The sequence below is a fragment of the Mirounga angustirostris genome, unplaced genomic scaffold (assembly GCF_029215605.1).
Source record: "Mirounga angustirostris isolate CCGP_5_RB_7025 unplaced genomic scaffold, mMirAng1.0.hap1 SCAF_5, whole genome shotgun sequence".
Lineage (NCBI taxonomy): Eukaryota > Metazoa > Chordata > Mammalia > Carnivora > Phocidae > Mirounga > Mirounga angustirostris.
In genome coordinates, this window is record NW_026991713.1 from 44,531,457 (window position 1) to 44,557,257 (window position 25,801).

At 34.5% G+C, this 25,801-nt stretch overlaps 1 protein-coding gene across 1 annotated transcript in view; it reads right to left on the reverse strand.

Moving 5' to 3' along the window:
• Nucleotides 1-25,801, reverse strand: part of TRHDE (thyrotropin releasing hormone degrading enzyme) — a 364,327-nt gene that overhangs the window by 70,904 nt on the left and 267,622 nt on the right. The window contains exons 8-12 of the mRNA XM_045872950.2: nt 18,000-18,065; nt 17,172-17,359; nt 11,939-12,027; nt 5,116-5,246; nt 4,960-5,015 (exon numbers count right to left, since the gene is read on the reverse strand). Of these exons, the coding sequence (XP_045728906.1) occupies nt 4,960-5,015; nt 5,116-5,246; nt 11,939-12,027; nt 17,172-17,359; nt 18,000-18,065 (530 nt within the window). The remainder of the gene's footprint in view (nt 1-4,959; nt 5,016-5,115; nt 5,247-11,938; nt 12,028-17,171; nt 17,360-17,999; nt 18,066-25,801) is intronic.

Below are 25,801 nucleotides of genomic sequence, written 5' to 3' on the forward strand. Positions count from 1 at the left end.
AATATTCAAATCCAGTGGTTATTATACTTCCTGTTGCAAATCTAGATTTTCAGTTTCTCTCACATATTTTAAGTTAACAAATGCCTTCAGTAAGAGTTCTACCTTCTCTAGCTGCTAATTCCACTCTTCCTCAATCCCTGCTTTACTCAAGTTGCAGCACGAGTCATGATTATCATAACAGCTCTCCCGCAGATGTCCATCCTCTAGCTTACACTCTTCCTACTCTCATTCTCCTACTTTTAAACGTTTAATAGATTTTCATAGTAAACTCAATCTTCTAATATTGTTTCCCATATGATGTCCTCCATAATCTTCCTAAGCTTCATTAATTCTTTATTTCCCAATGCTTTCATAATATTTTATTCATAGCCCTTATATACTGAATATAATTACCTACTTGTATCATCCCTGCTAGACTGTGAATTCATTGAAGACAAGGAATGTATCTTGTTCATTTTATGTCACCCAATCTAATAATGCTTTATCAAAACAAAAACCAAAACCAAACATCAAGATCCATCAACAACAAAAATGTAGGCATTTTCATCACTAATTTCAAAGTTCGAGTCATAACACAATGACATTTGCAAACGATTGATTCCTTATACACAAGCAATGAAAATCATAATACATATGTGCAGAAGCAGTGCCATTTCCTATATATAGAAGCACATACCATAAAAAATGAGGAAATAATATAACGTTACCAGAATTCATGTACATAAAATCATAAAGCTTGACTTAGGGACCTGAATAAATGGGGAGAAGTAGCATGTCTTAATATTGAAAGCTTATATTTGAAAAGGTGTTAATTCTTTAAAAATTAATTTATAAATACAATGCATATCGATTCATAACTACAGCAGGAATTTTAAATGGGCTTTGTCAAACTGATTCTAAAATATGTATTGAAGAGAAAAGACGTAAGATTTTGAACAAGAACAAGAGAAAACTTTTTCAACTACAACATAGTATAAAGCTAAATAAACTAATTAGAAAAATATGACAGGAACTCAGAAAAGAACAAAGAACCAATTAAACAGAGTCAAATCAATTCCCTAACATATGACCACTTACATTAAGATAAACATATCATTTCAAATGTATGAATAAGGAACTCCTTTTAAGTAAGATGGAAATAATTGTTTAAAAATGTATTAATGTGAGGGGTTCCTGGTGGCTCAGTCAGTTAAGAATCTGATGCTTGATTTCGGCTCAAGTCATAATCTCAGGGTCATGAAATTGAGCCCCGTGTCAGGCTCCGTGCTCAGCGAGGGCGTCTGCTTGAGATTCTCTCTCTCCCTTTACCCTTCCCTCCTCCTCTCTCTCTCTCTCTCTCTCTCTCTAAGATAAATAATTAAATCTTTTAAAAAAATGTATTATTGTGAAAGAAAATTAGACCCCCTACTCCATTCTATACAAAAAAATTAGAGGAGGAAGGGCTGAGTAGATAGATGTAAAAACAAAATAACGTTTTAAAAAATGCAATATTTTCAAAATCTTCAGATAGAGAAGTGCTTCTAAGTGAGACAGAATCAGAGAACTAGGAAGTTATAAAAGGGATGACTAGACATATAAATTAAACACCTCTGAATGATGTAATACATCACAAAGTAAAAAAAATGACATAGTGTTAAGAGAAAAATACTGTAAAAATGTATGCTACAAAAATAATTAATATCCTAATACATCCAAAATATATAGGAAAATATAGTAGGAAAAATATCTTGCCCTTTTTCTGTTAGGTTTTTAATCCTTTTTTTTAATCAGGTAATAATTCACAGAAGAAAAAATACAAATAGCAAATGTGTAGGAAAAGATGAGCAAATTAACTAGCACTGTAGCAACTTGTCAAAACTCTCAAACTGTCAAAAACTTAAAAAATGCATACAATTCATCATCATGGAGGGGACTAAACACTCTCATACATGGTTGATGGAGGGCTAAAATGGTAAAGCTTTTGGAATACAATTTGTATTATTTATCAAAAAATTTATACCCTGTGAACCCAAAATTCCACTTGCAGGTATCTATCCTATAAAAATACTTGTATGCACAACAAAAGACCACTCAAGGATCTCATGGCAGTCTTGATTATAATAGTAAAAAATTAGAAACAATGGAATAAAGCTCCCCAGACTAATTTGTAGAAATGAGTCTGAGAACAGAATGCATTTCTGTGCATGAAAAGAAAAAAATCAAACTCTATGGAAATGTAGAGGAAAAATGGCTGGATTGATACACACCAAATATTGATAATTTTATCTGTGAGGAGGATAAATATGATGGGAAGGTATGGAGGAGAGTAAAAGAAATTTTTCACATTGTATTGCTCTTTTGTTTTAATCTTGTACAATTAGAATGCATTCATGTGGTTTTTATGTATTTAAAAAACAACTATAAAAAGAGTACCCAAGAATATGTTTACTTAATTGCACAAAAAATAATAGGCATGAAAGTTTATAGTTTGAATAATTAATAATTAATTACCAATTCATGCAACAAATAAAAACTGACACAGTCTTGTGCTTAAGATTAAGTGAGGCAGTAGTAATACAAAGATGAGACAAAGCCCTATCTTCAATGTTACCCAAAACCCATGAGGGGCTCAGAAAGGGACTGAACTACAAAGTGACAACTGCTACAATACAGATTCATGAGATGTTACCTTATTCTAACTGGAGAAGACAGATTTCAGGCACAGGAGTGAAAGTGAAATTTTTTTTTTTTTTAGTGAATAATAATATTCCCAACAGGTAAGAGGGAATGGGAGTGGGAAGGAATTTCACATAATGGGCAAAGTCACTCTGACTTGAGGTCATGGGCTCTGCTGTGTCAGTGTTTGCTGTTGAATCTCACCTCTGCCCCTCACTTAAAAGCTGTGCAACCTTTAGCTAAATGACTTAACCCCCCTTAACCTCTAGAGTAACCACATCCATTCCAAGGGTTTACTGAGAAAATTGCACAAGGCCATTCATAAAAGCCTCAGTATAGTACCTGGAACATATGTTTTAATAAATATTTGCTTTTTTTCCTACTTGCTATCTTTAAAGAAGCCAAGAAGAGCATGCTATGCTTCTGAAACTGAAAGAAGGTTGATACAGACTGGTAGCCAAACTATGAAACATTTACTAGGAAACAGTGACCTATGATAACCTTCAACTCCAAGTGCGGGGCATTTGCCTGTATAAATCTGATTTTGTATTTATTCACTTGCATACTAATAGGATAATTATCTCATTATCAGTAAAACAAATTTTAATATATATTCAATGAGATTTGCATATTTTCCTGGTGAATTTGTATAAATGATAATGAAATTATTTACTTCAAATATTTAAGGCTTCCAAAACTGGAATTGAAAGCAATGTTCTGTCTTAGTCAACAAGGAATTTAATTTTTGAAAAAAAAATTCATCCACCATTATTAAATAAAATATTCCATTAAAAAATAATTTAATGCAGATGAGTCAAAGATCCCCTCCTTTCAATTTTCATATGCCCTCCAACTTTTGTACATTTACTACTTATATGCTTTCTCACCATCATTTCAAATCCAAAAGAATTCACATGAATATATATATATATCAGCAGTAATAGTAATTTAATTAATTAAAATAATTAATTTAATTATTATAATTAAAGAACCAGGCAATATAGAAAGACTGATGGGATTTGAAATGGTCGCATATGTGAATACATATAATGAAAGAGCTAACATCATTGGGCTCTGTAGCCAGACTATCTGGACAAAGCTCTGGTCCTATCAATTACTAGCTGTGTGACTTTAGGCATGATACTTGACCTCTCTGAGCCTCAGTTCCCTTACCTATAAAATGGGAATAATAATAATACATATCTACATAGTTCATAAGGTTGTGAGAATTAAACAAATTGCTATGTGTACAACAGTTAGAACAGTGTCTGGACCCTTGTGAGTGTTTAAGTAGCTGGTGGTATGAGGTCTCTCTTCTAGTTCTCAAACCTTTCCTTGTGGTGCTCTCAACATAATTCTCTCTTTTTCCTGCTTCTCTTTCAATGCAATGTTACATTAAGTACACTGTCTTACTGGCTTTCTGACCTTTTTAAACTTCTATGTCAAAGTAATCTTCATGTCATACTGAATACTCAGAGTCTTCATATCTTACTGTAGAGTCAAAACTACATCTTACTCATTACCTCCATACATTGCTATCTTGGTGGACCTTCCTCTAGCACTATTATTTCTAAATTTTTGCCCAATAACATTGGATTATTAAAATTAAAACTGCACTTGGATGTGAAACAATTCAAAATACTAAAAGGACTGAGTTTATTTTACTGTTTAATCTCAACAATGAGTAAATAGCTTGGGTTTATAATCGACATTATTTTAAAGAAATAATTGTTTAGTGACTATTCAAATAACTCATTTTCACATTATAAATCTAATGATGAAAATAATGTAAATATTACTATAACAAGTACAACTAAAGTCTTCTGCTCTAAGACTGATATACATTTTGTCCAGAACAGCTTTACTCCGTGGATTATTTATTTCTGTCTTGCAGCACAAGCTTCTCATAATGAATCACATTCAAAAAACATTAAAAAAAGATATACGAGTATATGTTAGGGAAAAAATTGCTGTTGCTTGAAGGTATTTTCCATCAAAAATTAAATATGGCACAATGGTCATTTTGTAGAGTTTATTAATGAAATTGGGAAGGGATTATTAATCTCCAGCGTTAAATTGAACTTACAGTGAAAATTGATCAAGCTTCTCCGGACTCAGAAATACCCTATGGCTACTATTGATCAAGAGTTTGGGACACTGATTATAATTCATATCCAAAAACAAAAAAACATGAGATAGAAATTGTTCTTAAAAGGCTTCTTATTCAAAACATACAATATTTAGCTTAATAGAGGAAGCCTTACAGACATCAGTTTTCTTGTGAAGATCCACTGGAAAACATACCTGGCCAGGCTGAAGGCATCGTCAATCAAAGCCGCTCTGTTACTGACAGAGAGAACCTATGAGATCAACCAGGAAAAAAAAAAAAGAGGGAATCAGGATTAAAATGGCAGGTGTTCACCTATCGAAACAGATCTTTGATGAGTAAATCCAGTTTACCTCATGGTTCCTGATTAACTGATCAATTAATAATCTCCAATTCCTTAAATCATAGTTGACTCTAAAATAGCCAGTTTGATTGATATTCCCCAGCAACCAGCTTCCTTTGTCCCAGGTTATTCTGTGGTGCTCTGAAAACAACATTTTTTGGAGTAAAACAGATTTTAAATTTATGGGTTAAATAGAGATGAAGTATATTTTCTAAATAATAGATATTATAGTACCAATAATTAAAAGAGAACACCATCATAAATACCTAATTGAAATCTACTCTTTAATTAATTCATCACCGTATCTAGAATTCACTAGAAAACCTTTAGTTGGTTACCCATTATTACCTCAATTAATTGTTTTCTTATAATTAACATTTTTTGTTCTTGATAAAACCCCATTGCCTATATACAATGTCCTTCTCAAGATAAATGTCACCAAGAAATCTCCTGTATTTATGTGCTTCTAATTAGGTTGTATTTAAATATGGGGCTAGAATAGAAGAAAAGGTTTTAGGTGCACATTCTACTTATTTTATTCAGTTAAGAAAGTGATTAAAACAACAGGGCTCATTTATTTTAAAGTCACTATTGTTTCTTGCCTTTTTTCTTGTGCTTTTTTGGAAGTACTAATAAATAGCAGACTTTCCAGCATCATCAATAATGTTGGAAAAAGGAAACTCATTTGGTTAAGACTCTAATATTTCTACATATAATTAGAACAAAGATAATAAATTCTGTTTATTGGAATCACTTCAGAAAATGGTAACTTGATTATATTCCTCAGCTAATTCACTTAAAGGAAGTCAGTAAAAGCAATCTTATAACTTATATATTTAACTCCTTCAAAATATGGTACAGATGGAGAACTCCATTCACCTTAATGGCAGCCTCTGTTGACTTCACAGAACCATAGCTTACAATTCTAATCATTTCGTGGATGTCCTCAGGACTCATGGTTCGTAAAAGTTATGAAATGTATTAAGTTTACTTAAAATTTATATTTTACACACACACACACACCCCATACACCGGGACACCTAATTTCCACAATGACTCAAAACCAGAAAATGCATCACAGAAATCCATTTGTGTCAGTTCTGAGTGAGACACAAAATCTCCAATTTTCACCTTGTTATCAAGGTTTTTTACACATCAGGCTACAAAACAGGTTTTCTTTTTCTTTCTCTTTTTGAAACACTGACTCTATAGTCTCTCTCAAGTAGAAGCCACACAGGAAGAGGGTGTGACCACAAAAATCACTGGGTGAACATTAATGACTATTAATTGCTGAAATGAGGTAGGCTCTGAAATGGGGTGGGCTCCTTAATCTAACACCTGTTACATCTTGCCAATTTTTATAAATGTACAGTAAAACCAAAAATGTATGCTGAACATAAAAATCTAATCTTTAATGTTTCAGATGATATGTCAGCTTTTTGCCACTTTTATAAATAGTATCTTGGAACATTTAAAAAAACAAGGCTCAGACAGGTTAATCGAATTGTCCAAGAAAGCAGGAAATGGTCTGTCTCAGGTCTCCTGACTTGGGTGTCCTTTTTACTACATTATATTCTATTGATACAAGATGGTATAGCACTTTTACTGTAATATGGTATATATTTCTCACATTCTTATATTGTTTTGAAAAAGAGGGAGACAGCATTGGAAATAAGAATTAGAACAGGAGCAGGATAGTTAGATTTTTGTTCCAGTTCTCCTACACGTAAATGTTTGAACTTAGGCCACTCATATAATCTAAGGGCCAACTAATAAATAGCATTTAAGGTCCCTTCCAATTCTATGACTCAGTAGAAGAAGGAACTGTTTTCCTCTGTGTGAAATTTTACCAGGCTTCATCTCTGGTACTTAAAAAAATAGATCTATCAGATATTGCTCTAAAATATTAATAGTTTCCCAATTTTCTGATACTTTGCTTTTGTATATTTTTCAAAACTTTAATGTGCTTATCTACACAATTCCTTTGAAGTTTTGGAATGTCACCCCATTTTACAGATATAAAAAATAAAAAATAATTAACAAAAGAGAAGACATTTTAAAAAACTAAACCATCTGAAGAGAGATTTCAATTCAGTGAAAAAAATTAAGATTAAAATATTGAGGATACTGTTTCCCTTGAGTAATCCTAACTCTATCTTCAATAATATGAGGATTTTTATCACAACACATATTGTGATTAAATTCACTTGGGTTAGGTGCTTGCTTTGGCAGCACATATACTAAATTCACTTGGGTTAAGTGTAAATTTGATCATTTTCATCTAAGAAGTGGTTATTTTTTGAAGACATTATAATATTCAAGAATCAAGTTTAATATATGAATACATGATTTATGTTTTTACAATTCTGAAACAGTCATGGAATCCTATGATATTAAGTCTATTTTTTAAAGTTATTTCTTGTTCACATTTTAAAGAGCTGGCACAATTTAACCTCATGTGATACACTTGGCTCTAAATGGGTGACGGGCATTAAGGAGGGCACATGTTGTGATGAGCACTGGGTGTTATATGTAAGTGATGAATCACTAAATTCTACTCCTGAAACTAACATTACACTGTATGTCAACTAACCAGAATTTAAGTAGAAAATTGAAACTACAAATAATAAAAAAATAAAAAATAAACTTATTGAATTCAACAACTTATAGGTAGAAGAGAGACAAATTAAAATAGGAAAACAATCCCTATACCTTCTATTTCATCGGAGAATAAAAAAGGCAGGCATCTATTGTTTTTAAGTATGTTATTATTAAATTGATAACTAAAACCTGAAGGTTATTACTGTTCATGAATATTTTTATGCCTTTGTTATAAATGAAATCTTTGGAGAAATGATTCCCTGAAAGATTTTGTAATAGATTTGTAAATGTCTTTTTCATTCTAGCTAATTATATCTTTAAAATGTTCTTCAAAATAACTAATGGCAAGCAATGAATTCTAAAGAGACCTTTTCCAATGGCCTAATGAGGTATGGTATGTGATGAGTACCAATATAAAAAGTATGGAAGTTATATTTTCAATGTTAGTAATAATAACTTAAAATTGTATGTAGAATGTATCCAAAATGGCACAAAATTTAGATTATATCAAGGCACAGAGTACTTGGAATTTTATAATATTTTGGTTTTATATTCTATACTTTCTGAATAAAAAGAGGAAGATTAAGCCTTTATCCTCAGTATTGGCTGGTTGCAGAAAAATCAGAATTTAAAACAAACAAAAAGCCAACCAAAGTAACAAGGGTAGCAATGTAAAACAAACTCAGGTATAACACATACTGGTTTTCTCACTGGACTTGTGTCAGAATCAAATTAGAAAATGCTCCATAGCACCTATAAAGAACCATGTGTATGAATACAATGGCAACATGTTGAGTAATTGGCATATCAGCAAAGCAACCTACCAAAATTTTAAAATCTACGTGTGTGTGTGTGTGTGTGTGTGTGTGTGTGTGTGGTTTAGAGGGAATACATTTAGAAAAGAAAACCAAGCTCCTAAGACAATTTATGCAAGTTATGTCTCAAGCCTTAACTTCCTCATTTGTAAAATGGGGATTAAAAATAACTCATTCTAAAGGCTTACAAGTCTTATATAAGCCAATGCTTAAGGCAAGCACTATATCATTACATTATTTTTAATGTTTATTTGTAATTTCAGCATCAATTTCCTTTTATTTTGAATCTTTTCTTTCCTAACATTTGGCATTAAATTTATTCCCTTCCATTACACATTCATTGTCACCATACAAGCTGTTACATTTATAAACATCTGCATTCTCAGTATCTCAGTAGTAAAAACGAAAAAGATAAATCCTTTTACCTGCTTTCAGTAATTTAAAAGTTGATTTAAAAACTATTTTAGGCTAGAATGAACTATACCTTAACTTGGAATTAATTCGATATTCATCCAAAGGGTTTAAAAAATGGAAGCGTCAAGAGTATATGATGATTCAAATCAAATTTATACTTTATATTATTCACCATGACTGTGCTTTAATACCTGGTGAGATCAAATCTATGTGACTGATAATGAAAAATTATAAAAACATTGATCTTATTGTTGTAACTAAAAGGTGGACTTTTAAAATACAATGTTGATTAGAATTGACCAGAATATTTTCTTAATGTTTTTATGGAAAAAACATTATTGATATTATTATTGATATTAGTTAACTATATTTTTTATTTTGATTGATTTATTTACTTTTAAAGAGGGGGGTAGGGGAGAAGGAGAGAATCTTTTTTTTTTTTTTAAAGATTTTTTATTTATTTATTTGACAGAGAAAGACACAGCGAGAGAGGTAACACAAGCAGGGGGAGTGGGAGAGGAGGGAGAAGCAGGCTCCCCGCTGAGCAGGGAGCCCGATGTGGGACCCGATCCCAGGACCCTGGGACCACGACCCGAGCCGAAGGCAGACGCTCAACGACTGAGCCACCCAGGCGCCCCCAAGGAGAGAATCTCTACCAGACTCTCTGCTGAGTGCAGTGCCCAATGAGGGGCTTGATCTCAAGACCCTGAGATCATGACCTGAGCTGAAACTAAGAGTTGGACGCTTAACCGACTGAGCCACCCAGGTGTCCCTAGTTAACTGTATTTTGAAAAAAGAGAGAGAGAGAGGTAATAACACATGAAAGGAGACAAGAGTTAACAATCTTTTCTTTCCCCCTAGTCTGTGCCTTGTGTCAGTTTTTTATTTGTCATCATAATGAAGGGATTTAAGACAAAACTAAAGCCAGAATGAGACTGAACAGGGAAAACAGAATGGTTGTCTTTCTTTTAGGTCCCTCTTGGCAGCTTCTTCCAGATTTACATATTTATAAAGTTTTCAAGAAATATTTACTTGGTATGGGCATTCTCCACAAAAGCTTCAACACTTCTATCGGGACAATGTTCCATCAACCAGAAGGCTCTGCTGTGATTTAATGGAAACTGACACACTGTAGGTGGCACAACTCAATTATCAGAGGCAATGTAAATATCATCTCCCAGAGTCATGCACTGCACACACTATGTAGTGAGCATGACATTTGTATTAATATAGGTGACATTTTAGGCAAATGTATGCTTTGAAATATCGTGTTGTTATTATTCCTCATTAAAAATGAGAGACTACAAATGGAAACAACCTCTCAAATACACCTGTGGTTATTGGTCAAGAAAAGCTGTGACACTATTCTGCGTACTCTACGTGAAACAAGAGGATACCCTGAATAATAGCAGACAAATAACTAAGGAGATAGAGGAAATGGACATGGGGAAAATATTGACGAAGTATCAGACTTGCCCTGGATCCACTCTCTAAAAGTGACGTTTTGGCCTGATCCTGACTTTTAATCAGTATCTTTGCACCCTTGTAATTGTCCCATTTCCATTGTACCCCCCAGTGAGAAATGTTTTACTTGGTTTCTGAAAATTGTTCTATTTCATGTTCCTAGCAATCCCATGGAGGATCTAATAGTTAGATCATTAGGTTAATGACTCACTGTTTTCACTCATCATTTCATAACAAATTATGTAGATAAACAAAACAACTACACAAAAGTAAAAGAGCAGTAAAAAAAAACAAATAATACAGTAAGTGAATTAAGAATCATATAAATGCTAACTCTAAGAAATGAAAGGAATAGATTATAATAAGCAATTTTAAAAGGAGAAACACCAATAAATTTTAAAATAAGCATTTCAATTCATCACTACATTACTTATGAATCTTTGATACACAATGTATATAAATAAAAGCACATATTTTCATAATATGTGATTATATGTTAAAAATACAACAACATGGAAATTTGAATAAAAATTCAACTGAAAATACAAGCATTTATATTTCTGGTATGCAGATTAGATTTTGCTATAAGAACTTTTTCTTGTATATATGTATTTTGAGCACTTATATCTCCCTTATAATAGCAAGACTGAGGGGCAGATACAATGTTTATTTTGTTATTTACTAATTTTAGCTCACTTATTACAAAAAACAGATTGTAGCTGTTCATAGTGGTTATGAAATAAGATAACATCAACAGAACGCAAGAAAGGAGTAGAAAAAACGTGGACATACTTGACCATCTAAATCTAAATAAAATATTACATAAAAGATGATTAATTGGCTTTTTCTCCAGTTCAATAGAAAACAAAAATTAAAGAGACCTGTTTCACATCTAGCATGAAGGATTTAGATTGGATTCAAGAAATAGCTTTCTGACAGTGAACTGAAATAGGTCGCTATCTTATTTGAAGATATTTAGAAACAAAATAGAATCTCATCTTTTTCTGCTCCTTGAGAGTTGACCCTAGTTTAGGTGATGTTTTGATGACCTATCAAGTCCCCTCCGTTCTGTCCCTATAATTATCTAATTTTATGGAGAATATCGCCTTGTCCATTCTTTAAAGAGCCAGTCTGGCAAAAAACAAGATAGCAGGAAAATGGAATTGAAAATGTGGCCTGTGTTTCATTATTTGGCATACTGTTTTACTGGGAGTTATGATTATAATTTAATTACATTTGGGATTATAAAATGATACAGTTTAAAACAGCTAAAATTAGTACTACAGACGCCTTGTTTTAAATGTTCTCTTTACCATCAATGACACAAATAAACTTAAGAATTATATAGGCAGACTAAAATTAGATTATGTACAAACTATACTATATTATACTTAATTTTGTAGAAGGGATTATCACTCTTTTATATTCTCTTTCTAATCTGTCTTTATTCACATTTTTACAACAGCTGAAACCAGAGGTTAAGTTGCTAAACAATTATCTGAAACCAAATAGTTCCTGAGGGGAGCATATATATTTTACCTGATTTGTTAGTCACCCAAATAATTGCTTCTGAAGACACATGGCTTCTATTTCCCACCACAATAGTTAATGGAATCTGCCAGAGGTAACTGCAAAGTAAAATAGAAGCTTTAAGAATAAAAATGGTTATAACAAATAAACAACATTTGCTATGCACCTTCTGCATGATTTCTATTATTCTCTTTAGGGGAAATAAAAAAATTCCCGTCACAAAAGTAAGGAATAAGTCAAGAAGATGAATTCATTTCTTCAATGCCACTAAGCAGACTTAGCCTGTAAGAGTTTTAATTTCAATACAAAAGGGGGACTTTCAACAAAACAATATTTCTTGCAAAAAAAAAAAAAAGATTTGCATTTTACATTACAGAATAAAAAGTAGCTAAAATCAATAAATCAGAGCCACACCATATATTGATTAAGTCTCAAAATAACTCCTTTCTACTTGTTTCTATGTTAAATTAATACACATTTCAGTGGCTTCATGCATTTACATTTCAACATTATCCTTATTTTTTCACATAACTATCCTAATAAGTAGTATTATCACATTTTACAGATAGGTTAATACAGCACACCTAAAGTTACTCAGCAAAACAGGAATGAAAGGTGAAACTAATCAGATGCCCCTAAAATCCAGATCAATACAAAGAATAGTGTCGAACACACTTAATGCTCTATTTTCTGAAATGAAATTTCCACAATGATGTGTGAAATCATCAACCAATGTTCAGGGATCAGTCATTAGTATCAGCTATTAAAAGAAGCATTTTCTAGAATTTGACTTTTTACAGGGTAAAAATGGAAGCCTATACTTGTACTTGAAGTAGTATCAATTTAATCTCAAGTGACTAGCGAGAGATAATCTGGATGGTTTTACAATAAATTCAGTGACTACATTTTGTTTCTTTCCCTGAAGTATAGCCAGATTATGTTGACCTATCATTGCACCATTAACAGCAGGGTAGCCAACAACATTTAGTATGTAAAAAATATTTTTTATTTTATGGAAGAGACACTGTTTGAGCTCTGTAATTGGGAAAGTAAACAGAGAATTGAGAATTTTTCAGGAAACGTATCCGGGATTATATAATTACAAACATAATGAATATGTTTTGGGGGGCATGGGAAGAGAGGGCATCTCCTCTAAATCTGTTACATGAAATTTGATTATTTTATCACTTCATTTCTCATTCACAAGAAACACAAATCAGTAATAGTAACAAATCTAAGTGGAAGAGTAGAAGAAATTAATCATTTTACACTAGTGGCCATCTACAATATGTAAAGTTAAAATAATATGTTTTAATCAGTGAAATATTTTTGAGTGCCAACTATGTAGAGACACTGAGCTATACCACAGTGGAATCCACACAGTTGGTCAGGGAATCAATAACCTATAGTAACCAAATGTATTGTTTTTAAAGTAGAAGTAAATGAACATAACCCACTTAAGCTCTTTATCAAAGACCTCCAAGCTCTTAACATAATACTAAGAATATGGCAAATATTTAATAATGGTATTACTGTGAGGAAGACAAAGAGAATTGATATATATTTCTTTAACAGCTCTTCTCTAAAAATAACGACTCTTTTTTGATTAATTGAAAAAATTAGTTAAGAGACAATAACGCTTGACTATGCATCTGACTCTCAAATTATTATCTGAGTTCATATTTGTAAACTTAAGATCTTGAAGAAGCCTAGAAATGGAAGGCATTCCAGAAATTGCTGTTGAATTGGATCAAATAGGATTAGACCAAAGTAAAATGAAAGGAACCAAATCAGTCTATGGGCAAGACAGAGATTAACCTTATGAACTTGACTTTCTGGTACATATCTTCCACACTGAGTTGGGTCAACTAAATTGTGAAGTCAAATAAGTATCCGTTAAAGGGCAAGAAATATACAAAATGGATGATGTTTAAAAATCCTCAAGGATAAATGTGTCTTTTTAAAGCATGATCATAAAACGTGAAATATTACTTGCCCCTAATATAAATAAGTACACTTTTGCATTTATTTAAACTGTATTCTTCTAAATAGTGGAACTAGAAATGATGATAACATTTCTATGGTATGCTTCAATATTTGAGTTTTAGCAAAAGTCTCTACAGTACAAGAAAAAGAGATTCATATGGATACCTGCATGTTGTTTACAGTCAATGCCACATCCCTATGGGAAACTTCCTACATGGCAGACACTGAATCACACAGCTGTTCAGATGCAAAAGAGTTAACTATAAGGTACTGGGGGGATACAAACACTCGGGCATTTTGTAAAACTTTTGAAATAGTCTTCTGGGTATTTTTCCCAAGAATGTTTTTGCTCTCTCTGCGTCTGTGTGTGTGTCTATGTCTGCACGATTGTGTATGCACACAACTAAAATGTATATATTGTCACAAAAACAAAATAAAAATGACAAATTACCAAGCATATCTAAAATTTGTATTCATTTCTGAATTGCTATACTATTGATCCTAGATGTTATTTTTCATAACTTTCCAAACAACACATATTTGATCTTTTCCTAAATTTCATTTCAAAAATCAAAGAAAGCACGTTGCTTTATGGTTACAACTTAAAAGGGTGGAAGACACTAAACACTGCTGAGTGAAGCATGGTGTGCTATAAAGAAAATCTCAGACTGCGGTGGGTTATGTTTGAAAAAAAGATTAGGAAAAAGAATTTGTGAATTAGATTGTGTTCCAGATACCTAAGTTTAATTTTAGTCATCTCACTTTAAGCAGAAAAAAAAACAAGCACAAAATGCATTTCAATAGACCTTTAAGATATTTTTTCTGTAATATTCCCTGGGGTTACCTCTCTCTCCATAGTTCATGTTTTTATAATAAAGCAATGTTTATCCTGATAATCATGTTAAGGTAGAAAATAATAGGTACATATTTTAGCTTGAGTGAAAATTCTTTTTTGTAAAATGGTACCCATATCAGTGAAGCATTAATGTAGATACCATGAACTCTACAGAAGTTGCTGTCATCAGGATGATAGCAAAAGGAAAATATGACTATGGAGATAAATACAATTGTCTGTAGAACAGGACTCTGAGAAACTCCGTAAGTGGATGAGGAGACATTGCTTAACATTGCAATGTATTAACTTGATAAAGAAAAAAAGCTAGACAAATTCAGAACTTCCAGAATACCTAAATTCTAGCAAATACCTTATTCACTTTTACATATCACCTAACTCTATGCAATTATTAGTTATATAACCATCTTTCTATAGAAAAATGTAATTACTATATGCATTAAAAATGTTCTGGGCATGTTGTAGTGATGTTCTAGTATCCTTTACAAAATTCAGGACAAAGAATTGATGATACTGACTCAGAAAAGATCCACAATTCATGGGATTTCTGGTATCGGTGGGCACTGTTTTACTGCATCAACAGCTTGCACTGTATAATAAAGACCTAGGAAGGCTACATACAAAGGACCGATAGAATTGGTATTGAAGTTCTGACCACAATGTTAGAGTGAATAAAATTGATCAATAAGATACAATTGAATACTAAATTTTTAACTGCAAGCTCTATTATTTCAAAATAGATAGAAAATAATTTTCGAGCTTAAAGGGACTCCATATATTATCTTACTCTTAATATTTTATATGCCAGGTTCTCAGGGTTCAACATTATCCATATGATTTTACAACTCTAGCAAAAGCAAAGCTCTATTCAAGTTACGTATGCTTATACAGCCTGGGAGAAATTCTGCCTTTAAAGAGTCAGACTCATAGCTGATACATCTGATGCATGTTATAGGCTGACACTGTATTTTTGTTCAAAATTTGTTCTGTCATTTGCAGGTCCTTTATGTTTTTCTGCATCAGTGATGTTTGTGTCAAACTGATCATTCTCAAAGGCATGGCCTAAATCTCTCTAACTTTGCCACAGTCAAGTAGTTTTTATGTACTTCCTGGCAAGGCTGGAGTTGATGCCTAAGCAGGTTTAGCCCTGGGCCAGAGGGTGGAGAATCAGAGGCAGCATTTGGCAACTGTGCGGAACCCAGGCTGGGTAATACAGAAGCGTTGACAGACAAGAGTCAGATCATGACAGTGCGGCAGGGTAAGACTACATTCCATTGGTTGAAACAGTTGACTTGCAGGGGCGGTTTGTCCAAAGCCAATGTATCTATTGACCAGGAGATTTAAGACAATGCTTTCTAAAGGACATTCCAAATTCAGTCATCGTTAAACATTCAGGAATTTCTCAGTCACTTCTACCTATAGCCCATCTGGGAGCTAGCCTACTTGGGAACGATTTCCATCCTTCTTAGAGATTAAAACAAAAACAAAAAACCAAAAACAATTCATGCTTCACACCTCCTAGATATTGGTGGGCGATAAAGTCAGAGTCCTAATATGCCAATGTAATGGGAGATAGCATGACCAACCTAATCCAAACACTTTATTTTATTTATTAATTTTAAATTCCATCCCTTCTGTCCCCTCCCTCTCCAATCTTTTCTTAGGGCATCTTTTAAAAAATGAAATGAACTGATTTAAACTGCATTATCTTTCTTTGGCTCAGCCTTTAATAAGACACCATACAGTAAGAAAACATGAAGTAGAAAAGAAACACTATATGTTGTTTTCAGTAATTAAATAAGTTTCAAAAGAAAGTTTAACAACAAATAAAAATACTATGTATGTTGTCTGTTCAGTGGTTTTACACACAGAAAATGAGGGAGGAGAACATATTTTGATGCTAAGTAGCATTGATACTTAGACCATTTAAAAATAGATCTACTTTGAGTTCCTTTGGCTCAGATACTAGTCTAGTAGTAGTTTTTGTTTGTTTTAATTAGTCTTTCTGGATTGTAAGTTTCTATTCTCATCTATTTTATAAATCTCAGTTTGTTCCATTCCATTTAATTGACTTCACTACATCTTAACTTTCTTGAATTTAATTCAACAAACATTCACAGGGAAAAGTAAAAAAAAAATCACATAATTTTCTAAATCACCATGATAATTTAAATTCTGCTTAAACAAAATAACTTTGGTGTGCTGTCACTTTGATGGTTAAAATATCTAGAAATGGGAGTAAATGAGGAATCAAAATGAAAACACCATATGTAAATAAAAAAATGAAAACCATATTTCACTTACATTTTATAATTGTGCTAGCAATCTTTTTAAACTGTTAAAAATGCAAAGTGAAACCCAAGAATAAAAGCAATTGTTTTTTCATGTAAAAGAGTGTTGTACCTGTTATTTTGAAGTTCAGGTGCTTTAGTTTTAGCACTGATGTCATAAATAAAGTGTTGTTGGGTAATTATTATTCTATTTTCTGCTGTTGAATTTCCCAAGATGGTGATAACAGGATAACCCATCTGGAGTGTCCACTGATCCATTACTTCTTGTATATTTACAAACTTTCCATTCCGTTTTAAAGCCTTTATAACCCAAATTGTATAAATTAGTTTTATAAACATGAATTATAAACATAATTAACATTAAACCATTTTTACTTTTAACCTTTATGATTTACTTAAGGATGAAAACATGTAAAATCAGTGAAGCTAATATAACGTGTTAGTAAAATTAATCTCCTTGCCTTAAATTAAGCTTCATGCATATATAGAGAAACGAAAGCTTTATTAGCATTAAAGTTTTTACTTAATGGAAGATAAAACAGAATTGATTGTTAAAACAAGTACTTCTGGCATCATTAAGTATCCCCAGTATGTCCAGTACCAAATTTAAATATTTGTTATTCACCTATAGAAAAAATTATTTTAACATCAATATTTCTCTCATACATGAATATCTGACACAATATGAATGTTATATTTCAGAAGTATTGTCTTGTTTGAAAGTAGGCAAGGTACTTTTTACTACCATTTGTAGTTTAAGTAGTTTTAAACCCCATTACTTTTATAATATATCAAAAATAAAATGATAAAGCAATATGAGAAAATATAAAAAGTAAAAACATCTGTTAGTGTCAATAAAAGTTAAGAATGGTTTATAAACTCAATTCTCAATTCAAATAGTCAAGAGGAGGTTTCGGTATTCGAGCTTCCTATACTTTACCTCTGATAGTGTATTCCAGAGATCATTTCTGGCCGCATTGCCATACTTATGAATGGTTAAATAATCCTACAAAGAATATAAAATCATAATTACAATTTGGAGGCTCAGCAATTTCCAACACACACACTTATTTCTCAATTCAATTAATAATTTCTATTTGTTAGAATTTCATTAATATGAAGACAAGGAGAAAGACGTGGAAAAAGATGAAGAATCTCATTTTAAAATATCCCAAAGAGCTTTAACGTAACATATTTCTTAACTCATCAAACAATGCTGGTCTCGGGGCGCCTGGGTGGCTCAGTTGGTTAAGCGACTGCCTTGGGCTCAGGTCATGATCCTGGAGTCCCGGGATCGAGTCCCGCATCGGGCTCCCTGCTCGGCGGGGAGCCTGCTTCTGCCTCTGACCCTCCCCCCTCTCATGTGCTCTCTCTCTCTCATTCTCTCTGTCTCAAAAAAAAAAACAACAAAAAAAAACAATGCTGGTCTCTTAAAAATTATTTTCATAACCATAATCACTCCTTATGGATTTCCAGGGTCAAAGACCTTCCTTTAATTTAACAAATCAACCTCAGGCAATTTTAAAGAAACTACCTCTGCAGTGAAACATTTAGGAGAAACTTCTCCATCAGGCCTTCCTGTTGAAACATTGAAAAAAATAAATTCTGTTTTATGGAAAAGAAAAAACAACAGAAACCCGACTGATATATGCTGATGTGAAGAGGAATTGCTTTGCTGAAAGAGTGATGACTATCTGCACAAGCTGCCTGGTTCCCTAGTCTCTGCAAGGGACAGGCTGCCTAATACAAAAAAGGATACATACTTATTTCCATGAGCTTGAAACACATATTAATACTTAATTAATACTTAATAAGAAATAACACATATTAATACTTAATAAGAAAAAAATAAATCCTAAATTTATTTAATATTTTTGAGTGTAGGACTTCCCATTTCCCAGTTTCCACCATTAGTAGTTAAACCTACACACTTTCTATCTACCTCATGCCTGCTCCCTTCTACAAAGCATGGTTTATGTCACTGTGGATATGTGATTTGGTTACAGCCAATTGGTGTTATTCTTTTTCTGAATCCAAAATGGAAAAACGAATAGAAAATAGTGTTTTATATTATAAAACAGAGGGTCTCCTGCATTTGAAATTCCATCATCTCTACATGTAGGTAGTAGACAAAATCCAAATTTACATCACAGTACTGAAAATGAAAAAAATTGCTGACTCTTTTCAGTACTTTGTGTAGAGTAGAATACTTTGGGGATAATTAAACTTGGTGAAGAAATTTTTCTGAAATACAAATCGTAGCACCTGTGACAGATTCAGCTTTGTTGGCAATTCACAGCACAGCAAATGGCAACTCCCACCTAATCAGACTCTAAAGATGCAATGCCCAACACTAACTTAGCAACCACAAATTCATCATCGTCATTGGGAATTATGAATAACTTTATTGAAAAAAATACAACCCCAAATAACCAATCTGAATTCCACTTTTGGCTTTGAATATGCCATATGAGTCATTTTCCATTAGAACTCGGGGACCAGGATTTAAATAAATTATTTCAGATTTAACTGTCAGCATTATCTTTCATGCTTTTTTAGCACCTAAATGAATAAATCTGGGAACAATAGGAATTATGAAACACAGATTTGAGTTTTATTTTAGTAATGTGATAAGAAAAAAAGTATTAACAGTAGAACTATTTATTTATTGGGTTTGCCTTATGGATAGTGCTGCTAGGATAATCCCAAAGAGGAAACAAAGGAATACTCCATGGACTTTGAAAGGTCCGATACCCAACTACAGGATTCTCTTCACAGACAGATCATAAAAATCCAACTGTTCATGATATGAGTTGGCATTGGCCCAACATTGGTCATCAACTCAAGCTCCTGGTTCCCTCCCCAGTTCAGAACAAAGTTCAAATTTACACTTCAAGCAGGCTGAAGTGGCAATTATCTGGCCTTAGGAAAGCAGCTCCAACTTGCTCACCTCGAAAGTCAGGGCAGAGAGCATCTTCTTGGATTCCCAGCAGTCCCAGTTTTCAGGTGTTACTGGAATTCTACATAAGTCAATTCTTGTTTTCCAAAAACAGAGAAAACCCCAAGTGTTTTCCTTAGTTATCTTAGCCTTCCTCTTGCATGAAAATAGTCATATTTTAAGTGAAGGAAATTGTATTTTGTCCTTGTTGAATTACCAAGAAACTTACAGAATAGTCAATGTGGTTTTTCTGATAATCAATCATTTATTTATTCATTCATTCCACAAAATATATGGTGTACTTTCCATGTGCCAGTAGCTTTCAGGTGCTGGGGGAACAGCGGGGGAGATTAGGTTACTGAGAACAAGGACAGACACTGAAATGGGATTTGTGGAGGACGGTTTCTGTGACTGAAACTCTAGAAGTCTTGGTAGAAAAACTAGTTGACAAGATGAATTTAAACATTTGCTATGCAATTAAATAAGAAGATTTTAAGTTCCTTTCAAGCCTACAAGTCGATGAATATGAAAATGGCTGGAGTTATGAATCCGAAATGGAAATTTATGTTTATATGTATGTGTATGAAAGTCAATCAGCAGTGGATTTGACATTATGATATAAAGTAGAAGAATATTTTAATATTAACTATACAGAGAATTTCAGAAATAAAGGAGTTGTTGAAAAGAAAAAAAAGATGACCACTAGAATATTCTTAAGGAATGAAACCAACATTATAAACTGATGAAAAGTCAAAAGTCTATTTAGCAAAAATATATTCTCATCCATAAAGTACAAGAAACGGAGTCTGACTGCCTTTGTCCAAATCTGCACCCCAATACTTCCTAGCTACCTGATTTTGGCAAGTTGCTTAATTTCTTTGGGTATGAAAGTACTTGTTTCACAGAGTTATGTTAAGGAATAAGTGATTTAATATCTGTACAGTATTGGAAGAGTCAGGAGTGTCTAGTACACAGTAAGTATTCAGCAGACATCAGCTGCCATATCTTTTTAATCATTTCAGGCGACCAGTTGGAAACAGAGTGACAGAAGGAAAAGTATCACTGACAATAATAACCAAAGAACAGAACTCATGAAAACAATATCTGCCTCTGAGTTGCTTTATTTTATCTCGTTCAATCCCATGACATTTATGAGGTAGATATCACCATCATCATCATCTAATAAATCAGAATACTGGAACTCAGAGACGCCAGCCCACGTCCAAACTCTGTATCTGTGCACACAAGTCCTGACCCAAATCCAATGTCTGCTAGATGCCCCACAGACAACTAAGAGCCATGTTCGAAGCTGAAGCCACTGTCCTCCCCCACATCAGCTCCTTTTGGCAGTCCTTCCCCAGTGATGACCTTCCATCCATCTCAACCAAGCAGTCCCCTTGGGTGCCTCTCTTTCCCTTTCCACCACATTCAAGTAATGACCCACATCGTAAATCTTCCGTCCAGGTTCCCCTTTCCTTCCTCCTATTTGACAGCCCCTCGGGATGACTAGCATGGCCACTGCTTCTGCTCTGTCCCTTTCATGTCGCGTCTCTGCCGTGCAGCCAGAAGAGCTTTCATCAAATGCACACATGGATCCCTGCTGTATTCAGAAGCAGTGCGAACACTCTAAATGAATGCTCCTTCTGTACTTCTGCGATCCAGTCTCTTACTCTGTTGCCCCCTGCCTCCGCTTAGCCACTTCCTGCTCTCTGCAGATGCCTGTGCATCCTCTCTCCCTTTTCTAGTCCCCTGAACGAGCCCTTCTCCACATATGCTTTTCTCTCTTACCTACTTCAAGTCCATTCAATCTCCAGGAGTCAGGCTTGATACATTCTTCCCAGGAGTCCTTTCTTGGCCATTCCCACCCCTTCCTGAGTTACATACCCCTCTTATATTCTCATACGTTGCACCATATGAGAGCATCTATCACACTGTGTTACAACTGCTTGTTCATCAGCTTGACTGCCCACGTACTCTGTAAACTCCATGGGAGTAAAACCCCCGTTACCCCTGTTGGCCACTGTTGAGCCAGCATCTATGTGCTCAGCCCGGTACACAGCAAATGCCGAATGTATTTGTATGATTTTTGACTTGCCTTATTCAGTATGCCTTTCTGTTAACAACCAACAATCCTGTCAAGAGACGTTTCTCGTACCTATCAGATTCCTCCAAAATGTCATATTTAAACACTAACATAGGACATAATTTATTATTTCAGTGTATATATGTCAGCTATATAACTTGCATCGATATGTGCAATTGCATATGATGTCATTGAAAGACCAAACTATTGGGTAAGAGACCATTTTTATTTTACTTTCTTTGCTAATAAGTGACATGATCCACAATTTTTCATGTACAAAAGCCAATGGGACTAATAAGTAAAAAGGAGAAAAGGAAAAAGTGAGCTGAGGAAGTAAAGCTCTATTATCTTTTTACATGTTTACATGGAATAATTATGCTCTCCTAGTAATGAGCCCCTTAGCATGTTAAAACAGAGGACTAACTGCACAAAGGATGTATTCCTCAGGACATGAAAGGACAGTTTAATAAAATCCAAAGATATATAGACTGGTTTATTTGTGTTTAGCAGCAAATTATAAAAAATCCACCCTAGAATGACCTTTATAATGACAAGATTTATTCTTTCCTGTTATAAGAAGGTAAGACAGCTGCAGCTCTTTTTCTCCAGAAATTGTTTGGCCTCACCTTTACTTGTGTTTTGCCTTCATGCTTGAGTCTGAGGCTGGATGGGACAAGCAATCCCAACCATCACATTCAGACAGGACATTGTGCAGAGGAAAGAGACAGAATTTCTTCCCAAGAATCTCTTTTTAAGAATCAGGAAAACTTCCTCTCAGTTCCTGCATCAAACTCTCTCTGTTTTCCATTTGTCAGGATTGTATCATGGGCTCCAGCCAAAATCTGCTGATGAAGCTCCAGGGGGTATAGTTTTGGGGACTGCACAAGGCAGGCCCGGTCCTGTGTTCCCTCCATTGACGTAAGAGAGTCAAGTCTGGGCCTCAGTGACACTGGCAAGTAGGAGGCCTTCTACTCGAAGGCTAGTCTGGGAAATACCAGGTAAATCCAGGCATTGATTTTTCTGACTATGTGACGAGAAGGTTGAAGCAGGGATTTGAAATATTGTTCCTTTCTAGTAAGAATAATTGTATCTCAAAAAATGTGTAGTGGGCATTTGTCATTCTTTTGGCTTTCCAGCATTTAAATACCACGCTTATATGGGGGCAATAACTCACCATGGAATCCTGCAGGAAGGTGAGGGCTCTACCTCCCACTTGCAATGGAAGGCACAAAATACTAAATTCTACCTTCTCCTCTCCCCCCCCCTCCCCCCCTCCCTGGCAGCTAAAGCACGCACATGTACCCTGGCCTCAGATGAGCAGATACTTCATCCCAGGACTGTGAATCCTGCCAGATCAATGCAAAGGAGCAGGAACAGTTGAAAGACTATCCCAGGCTCCAGAGATAGCCTCACTAATGGTAGCAGTTGAACCGGCCATTCCTGTGGCAGGACCTTGGCTAGGTTTCTTAATTTCTCAGTCCCCCTTAGTTCCTACTACCCATTTTGTAAGCCTGGTGCTCCAGCCTGCCCAATGCTTCCAAAGGTGGCTGTATATACACCCTTCCAGCAAATTCCTTTTTGCCTGATTTAGCCAGAGTTTGTTTCTATTGCTTGTGAGCCCAAACTGATTACTATAACACTAATGGGGGATTATAATAAAATAAACACAAACATCTTAAATTTTCTCAGTAACCTCAGAAAGAAAAATAGAAATTCTCTCACACAACTTATACAAAATGAAAAGCAAAGAACACCCAGCTTGTGAGACAGGAATCCATCAAAATCCTAGAGGAGAACATAGGCAGTAACCTCTTTGACATCAGCCACAGCAACTTCTTTCAAGATACATCTCCAAAGGCTAGTGAAACAAAAGCAAAAATGAACTTTTGGGACTTCATCAAGATTAAAAGCTTCTGCACAGCAAAGGAAACAGTCAACAAAACAAAGAGGCAACCCACAGAATGGGAGAAGATTTTTGCAAATGACACTACAGACAAAGTGCTGATTTCCAAGATCTATAAAGAACTTCTCAAACTCAACAACCAAAAAACAAATAATCAAGTCAAAAAATAGGCAGAAGACATGAACAAACACTTCTCAAAAGGAGAAAGGGAACCCTCTTACACTACTGGTGGGAATGCAAGCTGGTACAGCCACTTTGGAAAACAATGTGGAGGTTCCTCAAAAAATTAAAAATAGAGCTACCCTATGACCCAGCAATTGCACTCCTGGGTATTTACCCTAAAGACACAGATGTAGTGAAAAGAAGGGCCATATGCACCCCAATGTTCATAGCAGCAATGTCTGCAATAGCCAAACTGTGGAAAGAGCCGAGATGCCCTTCATCAGATGAATGGATAAGGAAGATGTGGTCCATATACACAATGGAATATCACTCAGCCATCAGAAAGGATGAATACCCAACTTTTGCATCAACATGGATGGGACTGGAGGATATTATGCAGAGTGAAATAAGTCAAGCAGAGAAAGTAACTTATCATATGGTTTCACTTATTTGTGGAACATAAGGAATAGCATGGAGGACATTAGGAGAAGGAAGGGAAAAACGAAGGGGGGAAATCGGAAGGGGAGATGAACCATGAGAGACTATGGACTCTGAGAAACAAACTGAGGGTTTTAGAGGGGTGGGGGGTGGGGGGATGGGCATGTACTGCATGGAGCACAGGTGTTATATGAAAACAATGGATCATGAATCACTTCATCAAAAACTAATGATGTACTGTATGGTGACTAACATAACATAATAAAGTAAAATTAAATTAAAAAAAATAACACCCAGTTTTACTGGATAAATCTTCTAGGCTTTCCTGGTATTAGAAACAGTAGGTATGGGGGGAAGGAAGTAGACACTTAAGTTAAAAAAGAAAAAAAAGAGGCAGACAAGTAGACTGGAGAAAAAGTATGAAAGTTCCACAGACAGAAGTACACAGAGAGTAACAACAATAAAAATAAAACTATCTTAAATTTTTGTCTTAAACAAAGCTTCTAGAGCAGGGGCTTTTAAACCGGGAACCTAAAGCTCAAAAATTAAATATTTGTGAGTGTATGCATTATTACAGTAGAGTGATTTTAAAGGGATCCATGGACAATAAGAAAGCAGATTAAAAGCTGCCAGATCAAAGCAATGTCACACAAGGGTTGGATAAAACCCATTTGAACCCTGGGCCATGCACTTCAGAGGATGTTTCTACATTCTCTGACCTTGACAAACAGTAGCAAGGAGACCAAACCAGTGACAGAGGACCAACTAACACACACAAGAAAGCTAGACTACAGATTGAGATATCATTTTGGTTTTTATCTGAGAAGTGGCTGGAGATTATGAAATTAAGGGAGGAGGAGCAAGATGACGGAGGAGTAGGAGACCTAAATTTCGTCTGGTCCCAGGAATTCAGCTAGATAGGGATCAAACCATTCTGAACACCTACAAACTCAACAGAAGATCGAAGAAAAGAATAGCAGCAACTCTCTGAACAGAAAAGTGACCACTTTCTGGAAGGTAAGATGAGCAGAGAAGTGAAACCGAGGTGATATTCAGGAAGATAGATGGCGGAGGAGGGGGCCTCTGTCAGCCCCTACCAGCAAGTGTTAGAGCCACGGAGCACAAAATCGGAACTTCTGGAAGTCAGCTCCACTGAGGGACATAGCCCCAGTGGCTAAGCAGGGGGTGGAACCCTCGCGGGACAGTGTGGTCTCAGGA